Source organism: Dermacentor silvarum, chromosome 4 (genome assembly GCF_013339745.2).
Source record: "Dermacentor silvarum isolate Dsil-2018 chromosome 4, BIME_Dsil_1.4, whole genome shotgun sequence".
NCBI lineage: Eukaryota > Metazoa > Arthropoda > Arachnida > Ixodida > Ixodidae > Dermacentor > Dermacentor silvarum.
The window spans coordinates 15,413,027-15,438,114 of record NC_051157.2 but is presented as its reverse complement, the minus strand read 5'-3'; the positions used below and the strand labels follow the sequence as shown (position 1 = coordinate 15,438,114).

The 25,088-nt window shown below is 48.0% G+C and overlaps 1 protein-coding gene and 1 long non-coding RNA gene across 21 annotated transcripts in view; one reads left to right on the top strand and one right to left on the bottom strand.

Annotated features, from left to right (window-relative positions):
- Positions 1 to 3,211, top strand: part of LOC125944655 (uncharacterized) — a 55,515-nt gene extending 52,304 nt beyond the window's left edge. Inside the window, exon 3 of the long non-coding RNA XR_007466330.1 lies at positions 3,109 to 3,211. This is a non-coding gene — a long non-coding RNA (uncharacterized LOC125944655). The remainder of the gene's footprint in view (positions 1 to 3,108) is intronic.
- The window catches only part of LOC119449503 (uncharacterized), a 205,141-nt gene that overhangs the window by 79,670 nt on the left and 100,383 nt on the right, over positions 1 to 25,088 (bottom strand). For 3 of the 20 annotated variants that reach the window (XM_049665256.1, XM_049665259.1, XM_049665265.1), the window contains exon 2: positions 7,108 to 7,186. The exons of 3 other annotated variants lie outside the window; for them this stretch is intronic. In XM_049665256.1, the coding sequence (XP_049521213.1) occupies positions 7,108 to 7,186 (79 nt within the window). Of the gene's footprint in view, positions 1 to 546; positions 789 to 1,594; positions 1,616 to 2,933; positions 2,979 to 6,851; positions 6,897 to 7,029; positions 7,187 to 25,088 lie in introns of all 20 variants that reach the window. 14 more of the 20 variants (XM_049665254.1, XM_049665268.1, XM_049665255.1 and 11 more) reach the window with 12 other exon arrangements.

Below are 25,088 nucleotides of genomic sequence, written 5' to 3'. Positions count from 1 at the left end.
AAATAAATAAATAAATAAATAAATAAATAAAATTTTGACAGTCACTTTAGCAAACGCTAAAGAGGATGAAGGCGAAAGCCTGCGTGCTTACGAGACATTAAATTACCTGACATACTCATTCGAATGCGTCGTTACTTCCTACTACTTGTGTTCTCCCACCAAAGGTCGTGGGTTTGAGTGCCTTAATCAAATCTACCTTAATTACCTGTGCCTTAATTAACTTCGTCTTCAGTAACACCAAATGTCGAGGGTTCGACTCCCACCAAAAGTAGTGGGTACGAGTGCCTTAATTAACTCTGTGTTATATTAACTGTGCCTTACTTCGCATAAATTAACACCAAAGGTCGAGGGTTTATCTTATTTAACTTTGCCTTAACACCAATGGTCGTGGGTTCGACCCCCAATGTTTGTGCCATTGAATTTTGGAGCCACTGAATTTTCCGGACGGTCAAATTTTCGACCCATAAGCCGCCTAAGGCTTTCGCCTTAATAAATTAACAGACACCCGTCGGCCAGTTAAGCCAGGTCTGTATAGTGGTGTCGTACCTTGAAGGTGACGTTGGTGGTCTTGGTGGGTGCGCACTTAAGGATGGTGCTGGGGCAGCAGCCACCGCAGCGCGGCACCCTCGTGCACGGTGGCCACAGGATGATGGACGGGTCACTGGACTTTGGGAACTCGACCAGCTGCTTGGTCGGCAGACAGGTGCCGGGCTCCGGGTTGGGCACCGAAGCTGACGAACCTGCGCCAGCAGTGCCAGCAGCCGCCGCCGCCAAGGGCCGCGACAGCACTGCGCTGAATGCCACGCACACAACTTGGGTGCCCACGGCGGCACGCCTGCACTTGCCCGCCTTTTCCCGTGCGCGCGTGGATGCGCTTCGCAAGATGTGGTTATGATTAACAAAATCGAGCCCCTCGGTTCCCCTTCTTCTTTCGTGCTACCATTAAGTCACTCGAAGACATCAACACTAGGCGAACAAGTGAAACTTCAGCCTAGAGCTCTGGAGTGCCATCGAAACGACTCCATGATGACGCTTTGCTCGCTGTTGATCGCCGTTATCATAAAGCATTTCCTTATTGTGTGCGCACCGTGTGCGTGTTGGCGTCGAGTCTCGAAAAACGCGAGGCGGCGCGGAACTAGAACTGACAACGTCGTTATTTATTATGGAGTTTTACGTACCTAAACTACCATCTAATTATGAGGCACGCCATAGAGTGGGACTCCGGATTAATTTTGACCACCTGGGGTTCTTTAACGTGCACCTAAATATAAGCACACGGGTGTTTTCGCATTTCGCCCCCATCGAAATGCGGCCGCCGTGGCTGGGATTCGATCCCGCGACCTCGTGCTTAGCAACCCAACGATTAAGTCGTGGTCTAGTGTGCCAGAAACAGAGGGAATATAATAACGCAGAAAAAGTTAAGACGGAAATATGGCGCTAGTATGTATGCTATAGCACCTATACACTTCATGGCTAACTGATTGCAGCTCTACACTGTGGTGCGCACCGTACACGGGAAAGGCCTTCTGGATAACTTAACAATAGCACCCTTAAGCTTGCCAAAATAAACGAGAGATTATGAGATTCGACATACCTCCCACGGGTCCTTTTTTGCCTAAAAAAGAGGAAAAGAAGACATTGTTAAAACGCACGTCTGACACTGTCTTTACGATTAAACTTGCACCACTAATTAAATTCTAGGGGTTTACGTGCCAAGCTCACGATCAGATTATGATGCAGGCCGTAATGGGGGCTCCGAATTGATTTTGACAACCTCGTGTTCGTTTAGCGTACATACAATACAAGGTACGCGACCGTTCTTGCATTCCACCGTTATCGGATTGCGGCGGCCGCGGCTATATATACATGGTCGAACCTGCGACGTCGTGCTCACAGCTCAATGCCATAGCCACTGAGCTACCGTGGCGGTTAACTAATTTCCATGCAAGCCTCAGGAGTGAAGTTCTTCGTTTATAGATGTACACGACCGCGTGCGCCACTTGTGACCGCAGTTCGCAGCAACCTCCTCAACGCTGAAGTACGCGGGCGTCTGTACGCTGTGCACACAGGTAGGTTATCAGTTGAGTTTCTAGATCTCTTGTAGAGCTTAGCCTCTAGAGTGCTTCAGCAAGTTGCCCTCAGAATCGATTACTTGTGAGAGCTAGAGGAAAAGTCGCGCCTTCGCGGCATTCCATGTCATGGCATGTCCGTGCAGTAACGTACAAGGAGCCGATGCATAACCTGAGCTGAAGCTGGCTACTGGTGTAGTATACAGATGTAGCGGATTAACTTGGCACCTTCGTTTTGAAAGCCCTTGACCGAGCTGCACGACATGCCGCTGATGTACCTGCGCGCACGAGCACGAGCACGGACGAGCTCGCTCGCTCGCTCACTCAAGCACAAGAACAAGCAAACAACACGTACGTCCGCGAGTTCGCCGATGGACACGACATTTGTAATTTGTCGCTGTTTTGTCGCCCTATATCATAATTGCACCTGTGTGAAACCAAGAACTATGCGGATACTCTCGGGTCATATTCGATATAGCATTTTGGAGCGAGCCATGCACTTAATCCAGATATGAGCTGACGTTGTTATAAGTGTGGCAACAGGAGTCCTCCAGTGCGTAGTACTTTCGCGTACCTGTACTTCGCAAACGCGATGGTTCAGTGACAATGAGTGACTAGGGCACCGTTTACAGTACGTTTACAGTACGGCAAAGCTACAAATGTAGTGAAGCGTTCAAAATGTATTGATAGAATAACAGGACCAGTGACAGCAAGAACCAGGCACCAAATTATCATTCTTGATGTCTCTTACAGTTGCACTTGAACTTATATGTTAACATCCCAATTTTTGTAGCGTTGAGGGATTGTTCTGAAACGACCCATGCACGCGAAGATGCCCTTCAGATCGCATGAAGCAGTTCTTACCTAAGATTGACGGTGGGCCTTCAAACCCGTCCACGGTAGCGTCGGCTGTAAATAAAAAAAATTGTAAGCATCGAGTAAAATATTGTATTAAAGAGAGCTCAAGACTAAGGCGCTTCCATGAACGCAGTAAAATGTATTTTGTTAGTTTTTTTTTTCTTGTTTCTCTTTCTACCAGGTTCGTGTGAAGTAATGAAGGCTGTCCGACGAGTAAGGTCATATGCACCTTAAAGCTTCAATAACTGTGTTCAGAGAGAGGCAGGGAGGGAGAGAGAACCTAAGTATTACTCGAAAGTTCCTCCAAGGATAGCCCATGTTCCATCAACCCCATCGCACCCGAGAAATTTTATCCGGTTCATTTGTTAGAGTTCGAAGGATCATGCTGCATGATCTTTTTTGCTAAATTCGACATGATTTCGACAGATACACTAACTAGTCTTCTGTCCCTTATAATCACCTGGAAAATGTGCTGTGCTATGCAAAGTCATCTTTTTCGGACTACCACAACCCGCCTTACGCCTTGAGACGAGGAAGTACCGCGGCACATACACGATTTCTACATTCCCATATAAAACGCAACAATTCAATGCGAATTATAACGCTCTACTTAATACTTGAAAGGTTCATAACGGAATTGGCGATCACTCTCCTAATGTCATGGCACGTAAACCCTGCGGGGATTAACTTGGTTTTCTTGTGCAGCGTAAACAGCTAACGAAAGAAGAGATCCTTGACGATTCTGTGTCACAAAGCAGGCTTCGAAGTATAAAGAACATTTGAGCGGTTGTAATTTTATGTTCGTACTTTAATGCGCTAGTACTATGAGTGCAAAGTGGAAACAAGTATGTGTGTGAAGTGTGGGAGGCCGGTCACTTGGTAGAGAGAGCTTAAAAGAGTGTATGTGCGTGTACCTATGTATACGTGCACGTAATGTAACTGACGGTGGTCTACTCCGGACCACCGTCAGCTGCCCTCGTAAAGGCTAACGCATTTCTTTTGCATTTACCGCTAAATCGCCACTGAATTTTGAATGTTTATTCTACAAGGTGTTCAGGCATACATCTGCGCTTGTCTGTCTTTTGGTTAGAAAGAGCAGCAGCGGATGCAAAAGTTGCGTAGAAAATGATTTGAAAAACGTTTCACGCCCTTCTTTCCTCATTCTTCGCGCAGGGCTTTTCCTATTTCTCTCTCGCCAACTTTGTTCCACGTGGGTGGGATCTAATTGCCCAGAACCCGAGTGCTGCGCACTATCCCGGTCGAGTACTTGCGCAAAGGAGCGTAGCGTCTAATTCGGCAAGGAGGTGCAATTTATCATGCGCATACGCATTCAACAAGGAACCTCTATGGCGTCGACTCTTCTGACAGCGCCTTTCTGATGAGGAAAAGTTTAGAAGCTCGCAGTCGGGACGTCACACTGGTGGACAGACGTCTTAATTGCACAGCACACTGTGACGGCATGCACAAACATTGAAGCGTCGCGCTTGCCTGCATCTCCCAACATGATTCCTAAAGTCGGTGTACCAGGTGGCCTCGACTAGGACCCTAGCCTCGACAGCGCTCGGCGGACTCGGCCCAGTATAGTCTGGTTCCTTGTAGCTTTTAATCGATGCGCACTAGTTCGCGTGCTCTGCCAACCGCTTTATGATGTCGTCGTTTTATATTGCGCTCTTCGCTTATCCATGAGCGCCATTTACCTCGGAGTCAGTTTTGCGTTTTTCTGATTTGTGCGTGTCCAGTTTCTCCATCCTCATCTTTTCACTTATTTTTGGACTTGATAAGTGTTCCAGATGGATACAAGTTGCGTTAAAGCTTAATGTCCTCACTTTTGATGACTCAATTCTGTGTACTAATTACCTCTTTCTTTTTCTAGAACGAATGCATATTGCCTCGAGATAGATCTATGCGTTGTTTTACTTTTGTGCGCTACGTTTAGTTACGTATGTTATGCACAAAAACCTGTATTTACATTGAGGGTTCACGCGCATTGCAACTTACATTATTTCATGTTTACTTTTGCAACTAATTGTATTATTGTTGTGACTCACCCACACCTGCCATGGCGGCCAAATGCGTGGCTAGCTGGCAGTACAATGTAGAGAATATATGTGCAAAATACTATTAAGGGGGAAAATTGGCACCAATGGTCAAGTGGGAGCAGTGACGGAGTAGGAATATCATTACATTGGTATGCTTCACCTGTTCCCGAAACTTTCAACAATAGTGAGACTGAAAGGCCACATTAATAGGGACGATCGCTCACCAAAGTGGTTAGCGGTTGGCCGACGCCACGGCTATCGGGGTTATCACCTATTCCGTGCAGTACAGCGCAGGCTAGGGCTCATATGTTAGCCGAAATTGGAGAGACGGAGTATGGGTGGTGTGTCATACTGGACAACGCAAGAGCATTGTGCAGTCATATAGTCGTGTGTGCGAACTTTGAAGTGAGTGCGGCCGCTCATTGGCTGTAGCGCCAGCTCATGTGTCTTAATTTTGCAACGCCGCGCATTGTTCTTGAAGCACAGCTATAGCGTACGCATATAGATCGACCCGGGCTACAACTGGAGCCGACTGGTGCATGCAGGCACATCGTCGTGTTAAACGTCGATGTGCCTGCAAGCGATGCGTAATTTTCCTGTTATGTGCGCACTGCGCCGTGGTACAAACAAACAAACAAACAAACAAACAAACAAACAAACAAACAAACAAACAAACAAACAAACAAACAAACAAACAAACAAACAAACAAATAGAAAAAATTACTGAAATCAGCGTCGGCGATAAAGTGAACTTGAGCCTTGATCGAGGCGCAAGTTCACTTTATCGCCGACGAATACTTCACCCCATGCACCTCCTAGACGCTGTATACTATGACCATGTGCTGCGTCTCATTAGTTCCATGCTAAGCTATCATGCCGACAGGTTATTTATTTACAGCAAAAAAAGTTCACCAAAGATTACGATACTTCCTAATGCGAAACTTGAGAGCAGTATTATTCGTGTTTTAAGTTCGCGATGTATTGGCTAAGAGCTGTGCTTTAAAAAAAATGTGATAGAAGTATTTCGAACACCAACTGGCTTTAAAAAAAAAAAAAAAAAAAGAAGATGAAGTGATGTCTTAACCGCCCTATATATAACTGCTTTGGATGGTCGACAATTTCTGAGACGGCCTCCTTCCGTTTTACTTTCTTCCCCCCCCCCCCCCCCCCCCCACTCTTCTGGATCCATTTTCAGGGGATCGACACTCCTTTCGTATTACTTATTTGCTCACTTTAAATAAACATCTCAACAACAACCCTTCAATAATACTCCCGAACTGGCCGGGCGCTGCCGTATGGGACAAGGTGCGCGCTCCCAAAGAATTAGAGCTCCCCGAGAGTACGATTCGAGCGAGGCAACTGGTATTTATAGCATAATCTCGGTTTTTACTTGTTCGTTATCCACTGCGAGCATATTCTGCAGCACAGAAAGACTGCAACAAGACCATGCGCCAAATATAACGGGGCGCATGTTTTGTCGCACCGGTTTGTCGATCCTGTTAATGTTTTATGTGCCGCTAAACAAATCATTTCTATTTCATTCCTGTTACGAAGTGTCGTAAAGCGTGGCTTGATTGGAGTGGCCTAGCTTTGTACACAGAAATTTGTCAATTCTCAGTACTTAAAACAAACTGCTCCGTTCGCAGAATCAACTGCGTCGAGAATTCACTGCGTCATTCGCAGTATCAAATGTGCCCGCGCAACGGCACTCAATTGAGGCCGCGATATTTCGATATTTCGAGCTTTGCCGGTGCTGCACCGAACTATAGTGAGACGCAGCGCACAGTACACTTGCAGGGTGCTAGACGTGATGAGTGGATGCGGCATGCTGTTAGACGTGACAGGAATGACAAGAGATGTGTATACAGCGTGCGTATATACGTGCTTTGCCACGGCATGACCCAGTTGACCTTCTTGGTGAGACTGCCGGCTACGGCGTTGGCAAGCAGGCAGGCAGGCAGGCAGTGCGGCGTCGCATCAGGAGCCACGGTTCCGAGGACGGGTGCAGGGAGGAGAAGGTGGAAGAGGGGAGAGGCAGCAGTAAGGAAAAGAGGTTAGGTTACCGTGACCCTCGTAGAGATAAGCGATATGCAGCGGGGCGACTGGAGGCGGCGGGTCTTGCATCGTTTCCTGATACGTACGGTAGCCCTCGAGGAACTGGCTCACGAAGTCGGTCAGGTTCTTCACGTCGCGCATCCGGAAGAGGATCGAGTCGGGAATCTGCAAAAAAACGTGCATGGGAGAGTCAAGGAAGGTCGAGGGAGGCAGCGCCTCGCTAAAGAATACCGTACAGCATTGTGTAACCTAGAGATAGTCGGCAGCCGTACCATCCAGAGACGGCCATACCGTCCTGCTGTCCAGAACAGCGAGCAGAAGACTTTAGAGAATTTGCTGCCTGAAGTAACAGTCCCATCGTTGTCGTGCTCAGGAGAAAATTCGATCGCGCAGCGTACAGAGAAAGCTATCTGCCTTTCACGCAGGGATTAAATCGCGAGACTTGGCATTCACTTTCACAATAACTTATATAGCTTCCTCTTTTGAGAAGACGGAAGCTATATATAATATCAATCAATCAATCAATCAATCAATCAATCAATCAATCAATCAATCAATGACCGAATAAATACTACTACTACTACTACTACTACTACTACTACTACTACTACTACTACTACTACTACTACTACTACTACTACTACTACTACTACTAATAATAATAATAATAATAATAATAATAATAATAATAATAATAATAATAAACCAGTTTACTTCAAGGAGAAGCGGTGCCGAATTAGCACAGCAAGGCACCGTCACTGCGGCAAACTCGAACGCCGTGTGCAATCGAAAGTCATTGCCTTGTGCGACGGCAGTGCATCGTAGTTCCGTTTCTTTTTGTGCCTTCTTAAACATTAGCGTGAAATTACCTTATACGCAACGCTTTAATGGAGGCTTTGGAGGCCACGTGACCACAGAAACACGTGCCATTGCTGTCTATGGATACACTTTATCGCTTGAATACATATCGCACGTTGCACAGCGATTACAACTTGCAGTGGGCTCAGGATACCCGCACGTGGCGTGCCTCTTCGCGCGCTGCAGGCAATAAGCCGCAGCCGGTAGTAGTGGTTCATGTTTCACATGCTTCGGCGGGTCAGATGTCGATAGATGGCCTCTCAGATAGGCGCCTATTTTATCGTTTTCCGCGCGCGCAGCTCCTTTTGTACTCCGCGCCGCTCGCTTGACTGTTAACTGTCCGATCACGCACTCGTGTACTTCATGCTCGCGCAATTGCAGGAAAGGAAGCCGGACCACAACAATGGGTGCTTGGAAAGCGGAGAACGCGAGACGATGCCAGATAAAAAGTATAGTGCTAAGAGGATATAGAAGGAGCATGTTAACTTGCTGCTCATGTGAATTGTGTGAAAGATGACTTCTTTTCACGCGGCGCAAATCTGTCTTGAACGCTCGCCGCTATATTAGAGGGCCTTAGTTTGTCCGCTAACTTCTTAACATTTGCGGATTACAGGGTTACCGGAGGGGTGCTTTCTTTCGTCGAGTCACGTGCTAGGTTGAGCTCGGCGACTTGAAGCAAGCGCTCTGAATGGTGGAAGGTGGCGGGTTCAGTAAAGCTTCGTGGCGAGACAACTGGCTACTGCGCTAAGCGAACGCAAGAATCATATTCGTAAAGCCTAATGCACTGGAAAGCCCGAAGCAACGAAGTAAGCTCAAGGTTTCGCCCGATTTAAGGCAGTTTTAGGGAAAAGTACGTGTGAACAAAAAAGGTCACAGGAAGCATACGTCTTGTGTTCAAAATTTCTTGAAATTTAATTATTCACGTACTGCTACAGTAACACACGTATACGTCCTGTCATGCCGGTTTTGGACGCGAGCCATTTTCCTTCTACGAAAGTGCCTTTTTCCGAAGTGCCATTAACTCGCTAAGAAAGTTTGCCGGCTCCCATGAAGGAACATAAGACGCGCTGACACTCCTGACAAAGCCCCCATGCAGGCAAAAAAAAAAAAAAAGCCATACATTCATCATTCATTATTGACTAAATGTTATGTAATTCACGTGATTGTTTTAAGCATTTTCAATTTAACGAAGTTCACGATATAACTAAGTAATTCTTGGCTCCCAGCGACTTCATAAAATCGAGGTTTAATTCTTTATAAGTCCATGCATCCATGAACTAGCCTCGCTTGGTGATGTTTGCGGTGACTTCAGTATGATAGCGCCTTTCTCCTTCCTCAGCTAGAGGCTTTGTGCCTCACCATATTTAACAATAAGTGACTTTCAATTAACCTTTTAATCTTTTAATTGATATCTTCTGGCACAGCCTGCCACGGTTTTCTTGCTCGACGATATCCCGCAGCCAGTGCGAAATGTTAATTTCCGAACACTATTAGAGAGCACTGGGAAAATAGGAGTAAGGCCGTAATGTACACAGCTTAAAAAGGCGCAGACAAGGGAAAGTGTACGGTCGAGGCGACCGCTATCTTTCGGCTACATGTTTACTGAAAGCATGTAGCTATTTTATGCACGGCGTAAAAGGCGGAAAACTAGGAAACGCAGAAAGGCACATCCTAAATGATGAGGCCAGAGCTGTTTTCTTTTTTTCATAGAGAGAGAGAGAGAGAGATAAATGAGATGCGAAAGGCAGGGAGGTTAACCGGAAGGTAAATATCCAGTTTGCTACCCTACACTGGGGAAGGGGTAAGGGGAGACAGAAAGATAAAGAAAAATGCACACACCTAGAGAGGGAGATAAAGAAAAGAAAAAAAAAACCACATACACACACACACAAAGGAACTCAGGAGCGTCACAGTCGTTCAAACAGGTCGCTTGACCGGAGGAACTTCAGTAGCGCCCTCGTCGCCTTCTGCTGTGAAGACCGTATCAGTCGGCATTCTAAAATCGTCTGCTCAGAAAGCGGCCGGTCGTCGAGGCGTGCCAACTCCGTTACGAGCGACAGTCTCTGGGAGCTGTAGCGGGGACAATGACACAGGATATGTTGGAGTGTTTCCTCGCTGCCGCAAGTATCACAGGCAGCACTGTCGGCCATTCCGATGCGACAAGCAAAAGCATTCGTAAAGGATACTCCAAGCCACAGTCGGCAGAGAGCAGTTGTCTCGATTCGAGGAAGTCCAGATGGAATGCGTAGTCGGAGGGATGGGTCCAGGCGGTGCAGTCGAGTATGTTGGAAACCAGGTGTGTTCCACATGGCTCGTGTGGAATCACGCGCGATTATGCGAAGCTTTGTTACTGCATCGGCTCTTGATAGCGGGATGGGTTCCTTCACAGGCATTTTCGTGAGCCCTCCTCGCAGCTTCATCGGCCTGTTCGTTGCCCATGATGCCGCAGTGGCCTGGGAGCCACTGAAAAGTGATGTCATGTCCTTTTTCTGCCAGTTGGTGACAAAGGTGCCTTATTTCCAGCACGAGTTGGTCTTGTTGTCCACGACGTAGAGCGGATAGCAGACAATGCAGGGCGGCCTTTGAATCTGTAAATATGCTCCATCTTCGTGGTAAGTCTTCGTGAATTATGTGAAGTGCGCAGCGAAGTGCAGCAAGCTCCGCCGCAGTCGACGTTGTCTGGTGAGAAGTTTGAAACTGAAGGGTCACAGCTTTTGCGGGGAAGATTACAGCCCCTGTAGATCCGTCAAGAGTTGTCGAGCCATCAGTGTAAATGTGAAAATGGTCCTTGTATGTCTCGTGCAGCATGAGGAGAGATAGCTGCTTGAGAGCTGGGGACGAGAGTCCTGCTTTCGTTCGAATCCCTGGTACCGAGAGTCGAACTTGCGGACGAGCCAAACACCAAGGAGGTGATATAGCAGTCTCTCGGCAGGCGTATAATCTCGAGGGAGGCAGTCACGGTACGCCGATATCGCCTGGCAAAAGGAGGCATTGGGTCGGTCATTCGGCAGAGTGGCGAGGTGATGGAAAGGGGAGCGGGCAATGTGCCTGATGTGTGCTCTGAGCACTTCCAATGTCATATGAGTTGTCACTGGGTAATCTTGAGCTATTGCAATTGTTTCCGTTGTCGATGTGCATCGTGGCAATCCAAGACAAACCCTTAGTGCCTGCGCCTGAGCACTTTCGATTGTGCGCATGTTGCTTCTGCAGGTATTGCTCAGTACAGGTAAGCTGTATCTCAGATATCCGAGAAACAGTGCCCTGTATAGTTGTAACATTGCGTGTACTGACGCTCCCCACGTTTTCCCTCCAAGAAACTTGAAAACGTGTGAAATGGCCATTAGGCGCTTCTTCAGGTAGGTCACATGGGGACTCCAGTTGAGGTCTCGATCAATGATCACCCCTAAGAATCTATGCGTCCTGGTGTAACAGATGTTTTGCCCATTGATGGATATGGCGTAAGGCGTCATTGACTTCCGCGTAAACGCGACCAGCGCACATTTCTCAGGTGAAATCTGGAGGCCTTGTTCGCTGAGATACGCCGATATTGATGTCGCAGATTTTTGAAGTCTCGCGCGCACCTGAGGACGTGTTACACCTGACGTCCACACGCAGATGTCATCGGCATACATTGATATATGGACAGCATTTGGTATGCGTTCCACGAGACCGACAAGAACAAGGTTGAATAGTGTGGGACTCAAGACGCCACCTTGAGGAACACCACGGTATTTGCAGTGTAGAGACGTCGGACCGTACTCGGTCTGCACAAAGAATGACCTCATGTGTAAGTAGTTGCGGGTCCACCGGTACACGCGGCCACCAAGGCCAACCGATTCCAGAGCATCAAGTATGGCATCATGAGCAACATTGTCATAAGCTCCTTTTACGTCCAGAAACATAGCGACCGATAATCGTTTACATCTCTTTTGATGTTGGACGTACGTGACCAGATCAATGACGTTATCGATGGAGGAGCGGAGACGTCGAAAGCCGGCCATAGCATTTGGATAAACCTGGTAGCGTTCCAGGTACCACTCTAATCTGGCAAGGATCATGCGTTCCATCACCTTCCCTACGCAACTTGCCAGCGCGATTGGGCGGTATGACGCGAGCTCGAGTGGTGACTTGCCAGGTTTGAGGAGTGGCACCAGGCGGCTTGTCTTCCATTCTTGAGGAACGTTTCCATCCTGCCAGGATTCATTGAATATATCCAGCAAGGCATTTCGCGCTCGCTCACCCAGGTGGCACAAGATGCGGTACGATATGCCATCTGGTCCAGGAGACGACGGCCGATTACACAAAGCAAGAGCCGCATCAAGCTCCTCGGTGGTGAAAGGCAAGTCCATGCGTGAGTCCCGTGTATGCGGCTCAATGCTATCCGTACCAAGGGGGCCTGTGTAGGTTGATTGACCTGCAATCTTTCTGCAGAAATCTTCCGCTACCTCGATGTCCTCTCGACGTTGGAAAAGTGCCAAGGCTTTGAATGGCACGCGTTGTTCGGGAGACGTACAGTCAACCACAAAAGTTTGCGGACCACGCGAGCGCGTGCCAGACTGCCTATCCGCGCCACCTAGCGGTACGCCACCTAGCGGCGACAGGGGCGCTCTCCCGGATATGAGCCCTCTTGGTACTCGCCTGCCTGTTAATTTTTTATTCCCGTGCATGACATTGTTAGTTCGTTGTGTTGACGCAGAGCGCTGTCTGCGATAAGACCGCCACATATCTGGCTTGATAGCAGTATCGGAGCAATCACTGCAACCTTTGTCGACTGGTGTGCCAGTGGGTAGATAAGTTTCACGAAGCGCTGCGACGATTTTTTTACGCGACGTTTACTGGCGCACTTTGGTTGGCAGCATCTTGGTCCAATGAGTGTTGCTGCTTCTGCGTCTTGAGAGAAAGGGTAGGGAGGTGTTTCACTGTCATCAAAAATAAAGAAAAAGCGGATGCATAGAAAATTTTCTTTCACACATAGGCGCATCTTCGCATCAGTCGCTGAAAACGTAGTAGACTTGCTTCAGGCCACGTGGTGATTGCCTATTTGGAAAGATGCCGCTGCGTGTTCCACTTGACGAATAAAGGCACATTGTGCGTTTATTTATAGAGGGAATACCTCAGCGCGAAATCTGCCGCCGAACCAACAGGAGCCGGACTGCCGTGAATAGGATTATTCAAGCTTTCCGCGACGATGACAGATTCACAGATATGGAGCGCAGTGGGCGTCCAAGGGCCACGACTGAGGCAGAGGACCGCCTGATTACGGCCGCCATCGTGGCTGATCCTTTTCAAAGTGCAGAGGATATCCGAGAAGCGCTCTCGCTCACGGTATCGTCTGAGACTGTAAGAAGAAGGCTGAGTGAGCTTGGCCTGCAGTCTTTCGTAGCAGCACAGAAGCCCTGCCTCTCAGACAGCCAGCTACAAGAACTACTCATGTTCGCTACAGCAATGAAAGATTGGACAACAGAGAAATGGGGCGATGTCATCTTTAGCGACGAGTCAACTTTTTCCACGCGCTGGGACCAACGGAAGCGGGTTTGGCGTCCACTAAACTGCAGGTGTGTTTACAGTGTATTGGCAGTTAATTCACGAAGCTAATTCTGCATCACAACATGTTTCACGTAAAATGAGCTTTTGGACATTACGAGATTTTTCTGTAGTGGTATTATGTTGAAAACATTAACGATTGTTTCATAGTACTACTTACTCTGAAGCTAATTAAAAGCTGCCAGTGGGTCTTTCAGTACTATCTAATGATGTTTGCACGTTTTCTATTGCAACTCTATAACAGCATTATAAAGTTCATACGCAAGAGGAATCACAACATTTTTAGACGCGCCGCTGGAACCCAATTGTATGCTATTTCTTGCAGATATCTGCCTAATTACACACAGAGTGTTCTATCCAGTGGACGGTGTTCCGTGAGCGTGTGGGGAGCAATCAGCAAAGATGGCCTTGGTCCCCTTGTGCGTCTGGAAGGGCCCTTCACTGCGTCACGGTACTGCGACGTCATCACTAGACACCTCGTTCCGTATGCGCTGGACGGTCCCTTCAGCGACGGCTGCTATTTTTTTCAACACGACCGCAGCCCGATCCATAAAGCACGTATCGTCCAGTCATTGCTAGAAGAACATGCTGTTTTCCAGCTTGAGTGGCCTCCATGTGGCGCCGACTTGAATCCCATAGAAAATGTCGGGGGCATGTTGAAGAAACGGCTGTCCACACGAGCCAACCGCGGCCGCACGGCCGATACGCTGTGGCAAGCGATCTCACAAGAATGGGAAAGCCTGCGCGGTCGACCGGAGATTACTGAATCTTTGTACGAGTCGATGCCCACACGCATCAATAAGGTGCTAGAAAACGGCGGACATTTCACTTCCTACTAGATCATTGAGAGACCTATGTTTCATGACACTTCTGTAAATGTCTTGTGAATAAATTCATCCCCTTCAGACACGAATTATGATGCACTGTCTGCAAATGCGTCAAATGCGCATGGCATCATTTCAAGACGCTCACTATTACATTCCAAGAAAGAAGACGAAGCAATGTGCTGTTTTGTGCGAGTTTCAGTAAAAAAAATTAATTAGCGTATAACTCATTATTTAATTATTCATAAATCCGTCAGCTTCAATGCTTGCATAAAAAGAATCAACTATTAGGCCCGAAACGCATGCACACTTGCTTTTTCGGTTGTATTCGTGTCGACCGGAGAAAAAAAATACTCTTGACGTTGGTCTTGGAACGCGGCACGTCGAACGATTGTCTAACATGGTAGTGTCTCCAGCAAAGTGATCATCTGCAGCAATACGCAGGACAATGAAGTTAACTGACCGCTAGTTGTCCCATCAGGAAGCGGACACGAATGTGCACACTGAGTTTTAGGTCATTTGAAGAAACACGTGGCGTGGGACGCGCCTCCGAAGTTCGAGTCCCCAAACGAGGACGCCGTGTCGCAAAGGGTTATAAAAAGAGTCATCGCACCCGATTATTTCTTATTTTTCTAAATGTAACCACTATAGCAGCGCGGTGGTTCGGGCTTTGCGCAGCAAAACCTGGGCGCAGGCGATCAAATCCCGGCCGCTACTGTCACTTAAGGTGGATACACACGCGAGGGCAAAATCCCGCCTGCTCCGCGGACAAACAGTGACGTCAGCACTTGAATCCGGCGCAGCCGAGTTAGGTCGCATTCGCACAGCCGGACCGCCTTTTGCGGAATCCGCGTGCTTACTCTCGACTCCAACGTTTATTAGCAGCTGCGCGTTTGCATACTCGGCGTGCCCTATATGCCATAGTGCTATGAATCCCTTAACAAGAACCAAAAGAGTGACGGTTGCCTCGTCACTTAGCGTTTTTTTTTTTTTTTTTTTTTTGTGCACCTCACTCATGTTGAAGTCACGCAGGCTGCGCGGTTTGAGTAAAAAATGTGGTTGATCCCTCTTATATAGGAATCGGTATAGAACACGAAAGTGAAACGTGTCTTCACAGAAGTAGTGTAATGTTTATTGCACATTGATATATAATGTCTATTGGTGTTTTGTGGCTAAAGCGCCCTTAGGCGTTGATGCACCCACGCTGACGCCTGGTGGCACGTCTCCTCCATCACGACTACCAACGTCGATGACCATGAGCAACCGTCGTGCATATGGAAGCTGCACTACGCTGCACACGCTAGCACAACGCGAAAGACGAAGCACGTAACTGACACACTAATACAACGCGCAAGACAAAGCACGTAACTGGCCGCGTTTACATGAACGCGACCACTGGCGCATCGCATCGCATCACATTAATTTTCTAGTGCATCGCATCCATGTAAACGGGGATAATGCGCTAGGAAAGCGCGTCGCATTAATGCGTCAGGCAGGGGTGGATTGAGACGCGTAAGTCGACTTTCGCAATGCATGTAAACGCGATTACAGCGCATTAGGAATTATAGGAAATACAATTTGCTGTGGATCTGCTGGGCGCTTGCCGAGCTGCTTCGTGGCGTGACGCCGGAAGCGTCTGCAAGCGCTGCTTTGCGTTCAATGTGCGTGTGCCGCCACCAGCGCACCAGGGGTGATGCGCTACATGTAAACGCTAGCGCATCGCATTACACGTGATGCGCTAGGAAATGTGATGCGCTACTGTCGCATTCATGTAAACGCTGCTACTGAATCGTCACCGAGTCAAATCAGCGCGTACAGCGCGTCGTAATTGCAGCCTCCGCGATCAACTTCAGAAACATTTTCAGAGCTAATTGCGGAGGCCACGCTCCGCTGTGCTGAGTACGGTGAACGCCACCTAAGTGGCGTTGGTAGTGCTTCTTGATGCCAGCGTCCCTTCGAATGCTGGCATCGAGGCGTCGTAGTGCTGAGACCACCGAAGCGTTCACTGTCGGTGCGCGTTAGTGTCATAATGCAGTACTTCTCTTTTCTGCTCGTAGGCGGCGGCACCACCCCGAGCAAGAGCGCGGGTACACGGAGGAGTGTTAGATATATAAGGCGCGTCTGTGTAGCTCTCTGCAAATGCGTTTGTGGCGCAATGGGTTAAACGCTCGGCGATCTATCGTCGCGGACCGAGAGGTCGTGGGTTCGATTTCCAAATTTTGCATGTTTGTGGAACTTTTTCTTCTGGTTTCTTTCTTTGTATTATGTTCTGTGACGTATTTCCGTGACGGAAATACGTCAGTGAAGTCTTGGTGGACCCCGGCATAAAACACTTTCGTGTTAAAAGAAGTCCGTGCGCAACCACGACTTGCCTTTCCCGCTGCATCACAACAAAAGACACGCGGTCACTGCTGCACAACGAAATCACACGTGACTCCAAGCCGATAACACGCCATCGTAGCCACGCCAATGCGTCCGATGTTATCAGATTTGACGCTGACTACGCTAAATTGAGGTCAGACGACCGCCAAACGGACGGATGGAAATACCGGCGAGCATTTTCAATCCGGACAGCGAGCGGAGGAGCCCGGACTAGGCGAGGGCGGCACGTTTTGATGACGTGCGCGTCACGTGATACGCCATCCGCTGCGAAAATTCCTCCTCCGTCCGGTCGTGTGAATCCACCTTTAGCGATGGGGGAGGAACGGAAAAATTCTGCCTACTGACTAAGCATCTGTGTCCCATGGCTGCCTCACCGCTCACTCACGCACTCACAAAAAAAAAAAAAAAACAGCGTGGCTACGCGAAAATAGAACTGATAACAGCCGAAGAATACGCTGTCTGATTACTTGTACTGATATTCTGCTCTCAAAATATAAGCAAGTAGCCCTGGCTAACAAAGAGCGTGTCACGTTGAAAGAGATAGGTAGAAAATATTTGCGCACAGTGCGAAAATAGACAGGCCATAGATTTAAGGAGGGATGCGTCTTCAACGTAGCGCTGCTGTCGATCGCTGGTGACGTAGCGGAAGTGTCGCGAAGAGGCTCTTGGCCACGCGCTCGCGTGGTCCGCAAACTTTTGTGGTTGACTGTACGTAGGCCTCGCACGGTTCTCCATATGTGAGAAAGAGATTTTCGGGGGTCTAGGGATTCACAAAATTTTGCCCACCGTTGAGATTCCAGTTTGGCCATTCGGCGCTGGATTTTCTTTTGCGTGCGTCTGGCTATTCTGAGATCATGGATGGACTTAGTGCGTCGGTATCTTCGCTCGGCCCGCCGACGAATCGCACGGAGTCGCTCTAACTCCACGTCGGATTCGGAGAACCTTGGATTGCATTTCAGCGTGCACATCGCATTCTGTGTTGCCTCCTTGATAGCTTGCTGAAGGCCAGAAGGGAGACCGTTGCGACAAGCTTCTTCCATGCTGGTTTCGAATGTAGACCAGTCAATTCGCCGGATTGCGTTTGGCGAATGGCAGCTGGCCAAACCCTTGATCTTAAGGTAACTGGGGATATGATCACTCCCATGTGTCTCAATGTCTAAAAACCACTTTACATGAGTAGCCAAGCGACGTGACACAAAAGCCAAGTCTAAGCAACTGCTGTATGATGAGCCTCGTAAAAAGGTAGGGCTCCCATCATTAAGAAGGGACAGTCCATGGTCAGATGCGAATGAAGCCAATCGTCGGCCGGTTGCGTTAATTTTAGAGCTTCCCCAGATAGGATGGTGGGCGTTAAAGTCTCCTGTGATAATCCATGGACCAGGGGTTGCTGTCAAGATGTCTTCAAGTCTCTTGCTATCAAACCGGGTTGAAGGGGATAAGTAGGTACCCACCAGTGTAAAGGCTACCTTTTTCTTCTTAACAGTCAGGCAAACATACTGATTCTCGTCATGAGGTGGCACTTGCTGAACGACGTAGGTAAGCTCCCGACGAATAAACACAACGACCTTGCTGCTTTCGCTGCAAGTTGAGGACATGATTGATTCGTAGCCGGATAGACGGATTGGGTTTGATAATTTCGGTTCACAGATTACGATGATTGGGAAACGGTTAGAATGTACAAACTGACGAAAATCAGGCATCCGACATCTAAGTCCTCTGGCGTTCCACTGGATAATAGATGCCTCTCTGACCTCTTGGCGGAACGATTGGTGATTGCCATCCATGGTTCTACTCGAGGGCTGCTAGGACTGGGCTCAGCGCGTCCAGCACTTGCAGGCCACTTCGAGCGGCTGGGGTTGCAATACTTGTCAGTAGCTCTTTAATGACATTCATTAGGGACCGCAGCATCGGTATGATCTGTCGGTCAACCCTTGGTACTTCATCCACCGAAGTGTGCGTGGAAGTAGACATCAGGCGGGGAGGCTCCTTGGCAGGCTGTGTGCGCGGAAGCGCAGGCCAGTCTTCCGCCGCTTTAGATTTGTCAGTCTCAATCCTCTTCGTGCTGGTATGCTTACTTGCACTCGAAGGTAGTGGGTTGGGTGCGTCTTGCGTATGATTAACACCACGTCTTGTACGCTTGCGTCGACGATTACGCCGGCGTCGTACAGTCTCAGCAGCTTCCCTATGGGATGAGCTGTCTCGGACCATTTGTTTAAGCACGGCAATTTCTCTCCGGATTTTCGGGCACTCTTTGGATGAGGCATCATGGGATCCATCGCAGTTATTGCACTTTAAATGTGTTGCGCGGCAAGCGTCCACAGTGTGCGACTCAGCGCAGCGTGGACAAACCGTACTCTTTGTACAGACGCCCTTGACATGGCCGATGTTCATACAGTTATGGCACTGAAGTGGCTTGGGCACGAATGGGCGAACAGCATGTCGGAAGTGGCCAACCTTGACATGCGAAGGAATGGAATCGCCCTTGAATATCAACTTCACGCAGCGGGAGTTGCCAAGGCGGAGCACATGTGTGATGATAACTCCTTCGGTCACTGGTTTGATGAGGATTGGCAGATCCGAGTTCGCTATGGCCAAATCAATGTCGTAAATGACGCCCGCCATGCTGGATTCGTCCAATGGTACACGCGGTCGGACTTTGATGCCTCCCAAATCGGTTATTTTCCGAAGCTTGTCCAACGCGCTACAATTTGTCGCGTCCACAGCGAGGATATTCTTTCGCGTGTTTATTCGAACTTCCCTTATGTCGTTCGGCGCCACCCCCTCGAGGAACATGGAGAGAGCTTGCCTGTTAAGCGTTCGGAGGCTGACGGAGGAGTCCTCGGGTACGAAGAGGACTGAGTGCGGCCAGCGTTCAATTTTTGTCTTCATTGTTAATGTCCTCGCTGGGGAAGACACCTTGAGAAACCTTCTTTTGGCTTTCCTGCTCATCACAGACTCAAAGCTGTCATCCGACGAGTCGTCGCCGGCGACCGAGTACAGTTCGGTGTCCTCACTGGTGGTAGACCAGGAACCTCGTTTCTTTTTCATAGAAATGTAGAAATGATAATGAAAGATGAAATGAAAGTGGAAGAAATAATTAAGGGCCGCTTGCGATAGAGGTTGTGGGTTAATTTAGCTCTCATCAGCGTCAAGTTGTCTTTTCTTCCACTTTGGACTTTCCCTATTCTTTCTACATTCCAATCATTGTCATTTCATTAATAATCCAATTACTCAATCAATCAACCAATATGCCAATCAAAGATTTATTTAATTAACGAGCCCGGGAACAATCAAGTCTATATTGAAGACCGAAATAATAATAATAATAATAATAATAATAATAATAATAATAATAATAATAATAATAATAATAATAATAATAATAATAATAATAATAATAATTTATTAATACACGTCCAAAAGCAATACAAAGAAACGGGCCTGTCTAAGTCTATGAGGACTTGTGTGACTAGGCCCGGCAGAGTCGGTACAGCGATGTGGTTACATATTTACACATTAACTCATTTTTTAACATCTTTCAGACGAATAGTTGGTAGTAATTACCTGTTAACAGACAATGACATAGCAAACAAAGATACAAAGGCATAAATAATTGAAATAACGAATGGGAACAATAATTCAACATTTCATCATTAATTTCAACAGTTTTCTTTTTTTGAAGTTGCAGAAATGAATTCATCAGACAAATCATTAAATATTTTTGAGATGTAGTACACATCTCGATTGTCCATACTTAGTGAAAACTATCACTTTCTTGATTGGTACATGTACCAATCAAGAAAATGATAGTTCACTCACTAGCGTACAGTGTGCTGAGGTATGCCATAACAATCTTCGCCTTTTGTTCAGAGAGCTGGAAAAATCGGATTGATAAATTACTAAAAAAAATATATTAAAAAATGTGGCCTATGGTACTGCACTACATTCCAATAATATAATATTTCATGAATTGGGATTTCACACTTTCGAGGATTTGTTTATCAAGACGGTTATTATTCGACATAATTGGACTGATGAATTTAAAGAGGCATACGTTGCTCCTCGATTGTTGAGAGAAAAAAAAAACGCTTTAAAGTACCCTATTCTGCTACTAAGTATGGACAATCGAGATGTGTGCAGGTACTAAACCCTTTATGCTAAAGAGTAGATATGCAACACTCCTTAGTTTACCACATAAAAATGGCATATTGCTATGACATGCCGCTGTCGAACGTTATACCCAGGTATTTGAATGTCTCCACATATTCTATAGCAGTACATTTACATGAATTGCAATGTCCATCATGCAAAAATATTGGTAAGTTTATGTTTTGAGTTAAAACAACAACAACAACAACAACAACAACAACAACAACAACAACAACAACAACAACAACAACAACAACAACAACAACAACAACAACAATAATAATAATAATAATAATAATAATAATAATAATAATAATAATAATAATAATAATAATAATAATAATAATAATAATAATAAATTGAGCACCTCCGTTCCCCTGAATCTTCGCTTTCATTCAGATATAGTATGGTTACGTGCCGTTGACGCGTTTTCAAAAACACCCTTTCGTTGACAGTGCTCGTGTCGTCCTATATCTTTTCTCATCTGCGTCCTTTTCGCGCTGCATATATCATGACGTTCATTTTCCTTCCATTTCTAAACTTTTTTTCTTGTTATTCGGAGGAAGCGCATGGCAACACTGCTTTCGTTAACGGGACGCAAACGACGGAAGCGCCGAGAGCTTTGCTTGCGTTTTTGGACTTTCTTTTGTTTCTCTCGAGAACACGTATACAGTGAAAGCGCAGCGTTGTGCGTGTTTCCATCAGGGCTGCACGACGGGAAGGCAGGACGTGAGGTGTGAACGCGCTCGAGGTTCTCGATCGACGGCTTCCCTCGCGTCACGCGACGCAGCACTTCCCGTTTGACGCGAACGCGTGCGTCACCGCATAAACGGAAACAACGCGGCTCCACATCGATACGATAACTGCGCACGGCGTTTGCGGATACGCCTCGTATGTCTGCGTGCCGAAGGGGGAGCTTTAGCGTTGGAAAGCAACCCTGCAGGGCACGCGAGCACGTGGTGTCTTTTTCATCCTCCTTTGTCCTTGTTTCTAGTGTAGTTAAAATCTTTCCAATATGACCTCCTATATAGCCCAGCTTTGCCGAGCCATGAAGTCATCACGCCGATGCGGTATAGGCGGAGCTAAGACGTGACGCCACTGCGATGATCCTCATATTAATAGCTCCGCGCGTCGCCGCTGCGGCGGCAGAATGCCCCACGTCTCCGCGCCGAGCACATCGCCGTCAGAATGGGGCGACCGAAGAAGTGCGGTACTCCCGAAGAAGAGGAAGCGCGGCGTGAAAACCGTCGTGCCGCTACTCGAGAGCGGGTGAGACGACTTCGGACCAACCCCGAGTATCGCGCCGGTGAAGCGGCGGCGTAACGTCGGCGATTTGCAGAAGATTCGGAGTTACGAGCTCGCGTTACCGAGCAAAAGCGTGCGCGCAGCCAGAATCGCCGACAAAACGATCCGGGCCTGCGACTTAGCCGATCCGAGATAACGCTAGAGGGCAGCAATTGAAAGCTTCGCTGTTTGCACAGTCTTCGCACCACTACTGTAAAGCTGCCCCCCCCCCCCCCCCCCCCCCTGTTTTTTTTATTTTTTTTATGGATGGACATGGACAAGTCTTTCTAAATATTTTTTAAAATATTTTTTCCGTTGAACAGCTTGGCTAACGTTAGCTGGGACATCCTATATACACGACACGTGTAGAGCTCCGAGTAATCGATATGCTGGTTGACTACTAGCGATATACATGTATAAGCACCACATGCTAAGCGAGAACATTCATTCACGACGCACGTGCTTTGCACCCAACATATGCGACAGCGGGCCCGTGGTGGTAGTTGACAGACAGGGTCAGAGAGTGTGCACTTGCACTCCATTATAGTCCTGAACATTATATAGCCTGGTAAGGAAACAAGAATTCAGGATCGCCAGTCAGCCTCTAGATTCTGCAAAGGCGTACGTTTATCTAAGTCAATTACTCACAGGGGACCTGATCATGAGAAGGAAAATTACAAAAGAATAAAATTGGGTTGGAGTACATACGGCAGACATTGCCAAATCCTGACTGGGAGCTTACCACTGTCGCTCAAAAGAAAAGTGTACAATCGTTGCATTCTACCAGTGCTAACATATGGGGCAAAAACTGGAGGTTAACAAAGAAGCTCGAGAACAAGTTAAGGACCGCACAAAAAGAACGATGGCACGAAAAATGTTAGGCCTAACCTTAAGAGAAAGGAGGAGAGCGGTGTGGGTCAGAGAGCAAACAGGGATTGACATTAAGAGAAAAAAAAAATGTCGCAATTTCACCCGAAAGACGAAGCATCAATTGCGATAGCAAATTAGTAGAGAGCTATACGGAGTAAGGATAGTAGTTTTATCAGCGGCATAAACTTGGACATGCAGCAGCACCAGTAACGCGCAGCACGGTTGTTGACGCCGTCGGGGTTTTACCCGCGTTCGCACCGAACGCGCGCGGCATTGGTGACTGCTGCCGGTGCCTCTGGCGGCGGCTCGGAGGTTTTCGACGATATCAGAACGGGACTCTCGTCGAGCAGCGTCGGAAGTCTTTAGACAGCTTTAGTTTAACGATAGCGTAATAGCGGGGGTTAAGGGAAATAGCGTTACCGTTCCGCAAACGAACTTTGCAGAAAGAGAGTTTTAGTATAGCGTGATAGCGTAGTTTACGTGCGGGAGGCTATTCCATTACGCTTTGAATTTCGCATACATAGGGCACCTAATTCTATTTGTGTGTGCGTCCGGAAAGTTCGATAGGCAGGGCAATGGAAGCCAGGAGCGCGTTGTATTTTTACCTCCCATGTCCACCGATCTGCAGCGAAACAGACAAGCAGTACAAGCGTCTACCGCAGCCTCCGAAATTTTCCGATCTCCGAGGCCATATGCCGTCGTTATGCATATCTCCTGACTTTACCGATAAATGGCGCTCGCATCTCAGAGAAAATTTCTCTCGTTAGGCTTAGGTGCGTTGGAAACGAGAAGCGACCCCGAAAATTCCTCAAGGTTAGCCATAACACTCTCTCGTCGAAGCGGCATGCCGTTTACGCAGTCATTTGCTACGAACGAAGTGAATTCTACAAAAACAGCGCCAAATTCAGTTCGAAGCGGGCGGGACCGCCGCCACGTTTTACGTAAACTACGTAAACCACGCAAAGACGGTAGCGTCAACGGTTAGCGTTCTGCGCATGCGCATTTCGATCCCGCTATTCGTTAAGCCCGCAATTGCGGTAAACACGCCAAACTAAAACTGTCTTTTACCACATTCTCGCTTCACAACGTTTTTATATAAATACGCATTTGGTGCCGCAGCTAAACGTCGCCTCTCCTCCCTGCCTCCCGTCCCCCCACGGTCTTTCGCGCGACGGAAGAAGTCGCGTTTGCTCTCCGCCATGCGTTCGCTCCCCGTGAAAGCGCGCGAGGGACGCGCGCTTTCACTCGCACACACAGCATACGGCGAGCGGCGACGATTTCATCGCCGTTGGACTCTATACGGAACCTCACGGCGACGGCGACCCCCACGGCAGAAATACGCTTGGAGTGTCCATATAATTGCTCTCGCAATAAAATGGAGCTGAGCAGGCCATGTAATGCGTAGGATGGATAACCGGTGGATCATTAGAGTTACAGAATGGATGAGAAGGGAAGCGCAGTCGAGGACGGCAGACAACTAGGTGGGGTGATGAAGTTACGAAATTTGCAGGCGCAAGGTGGAATCAGCCAGCGCAAGACAGGGGTAATTGGAGATCGCAGGGAGAGGCCTTCGTCCTGCAGTGGACATAAATATAGGCTGACGACAACGACGACGATGATGATGATGATAGTCCTGAATGCGTACGACAAAGCAACGTTCCCACACGCGCCAAACTCAACACAACCAAAACGCAGGAACGCATTGCACCCGAACGCTGCTCATTTTGGTTGCTGTATGAATAATTGTTCGAGAAAACGAGCTGAGGTAGCGAAGCGTAGCTTTTGCACCGACAAACGACGGCTAAGAACAAAACAAAACAAAACAAAACGTCGGCGCCGCTCGTCACGCGAGCAGCAGCGCAAGCCCCGGAGGGACTTCTACGAACCAACAAATGTGCCGCGAGACTTCGGTACACAGCGCGTGCACGCGAACCAATCATCTGCTTCTGGTTGATGCCCCGCACTAAAGCAGAGGCCGTCGAACGGAAAAGACATCGATCTGAAATCCCCGACCGGGTACGGCTCTCTGCTTGCGGGGCGCGCGGACAGGCTGGAAAACCGACTGTGTGCGCGCGTGTTTACCGCTTACGGAAGCGGCCGCGGGAATTTTCGAGCGCCTTCGCTTCGAGACGGGGGCCCGGTGTAGCTGAATTTTC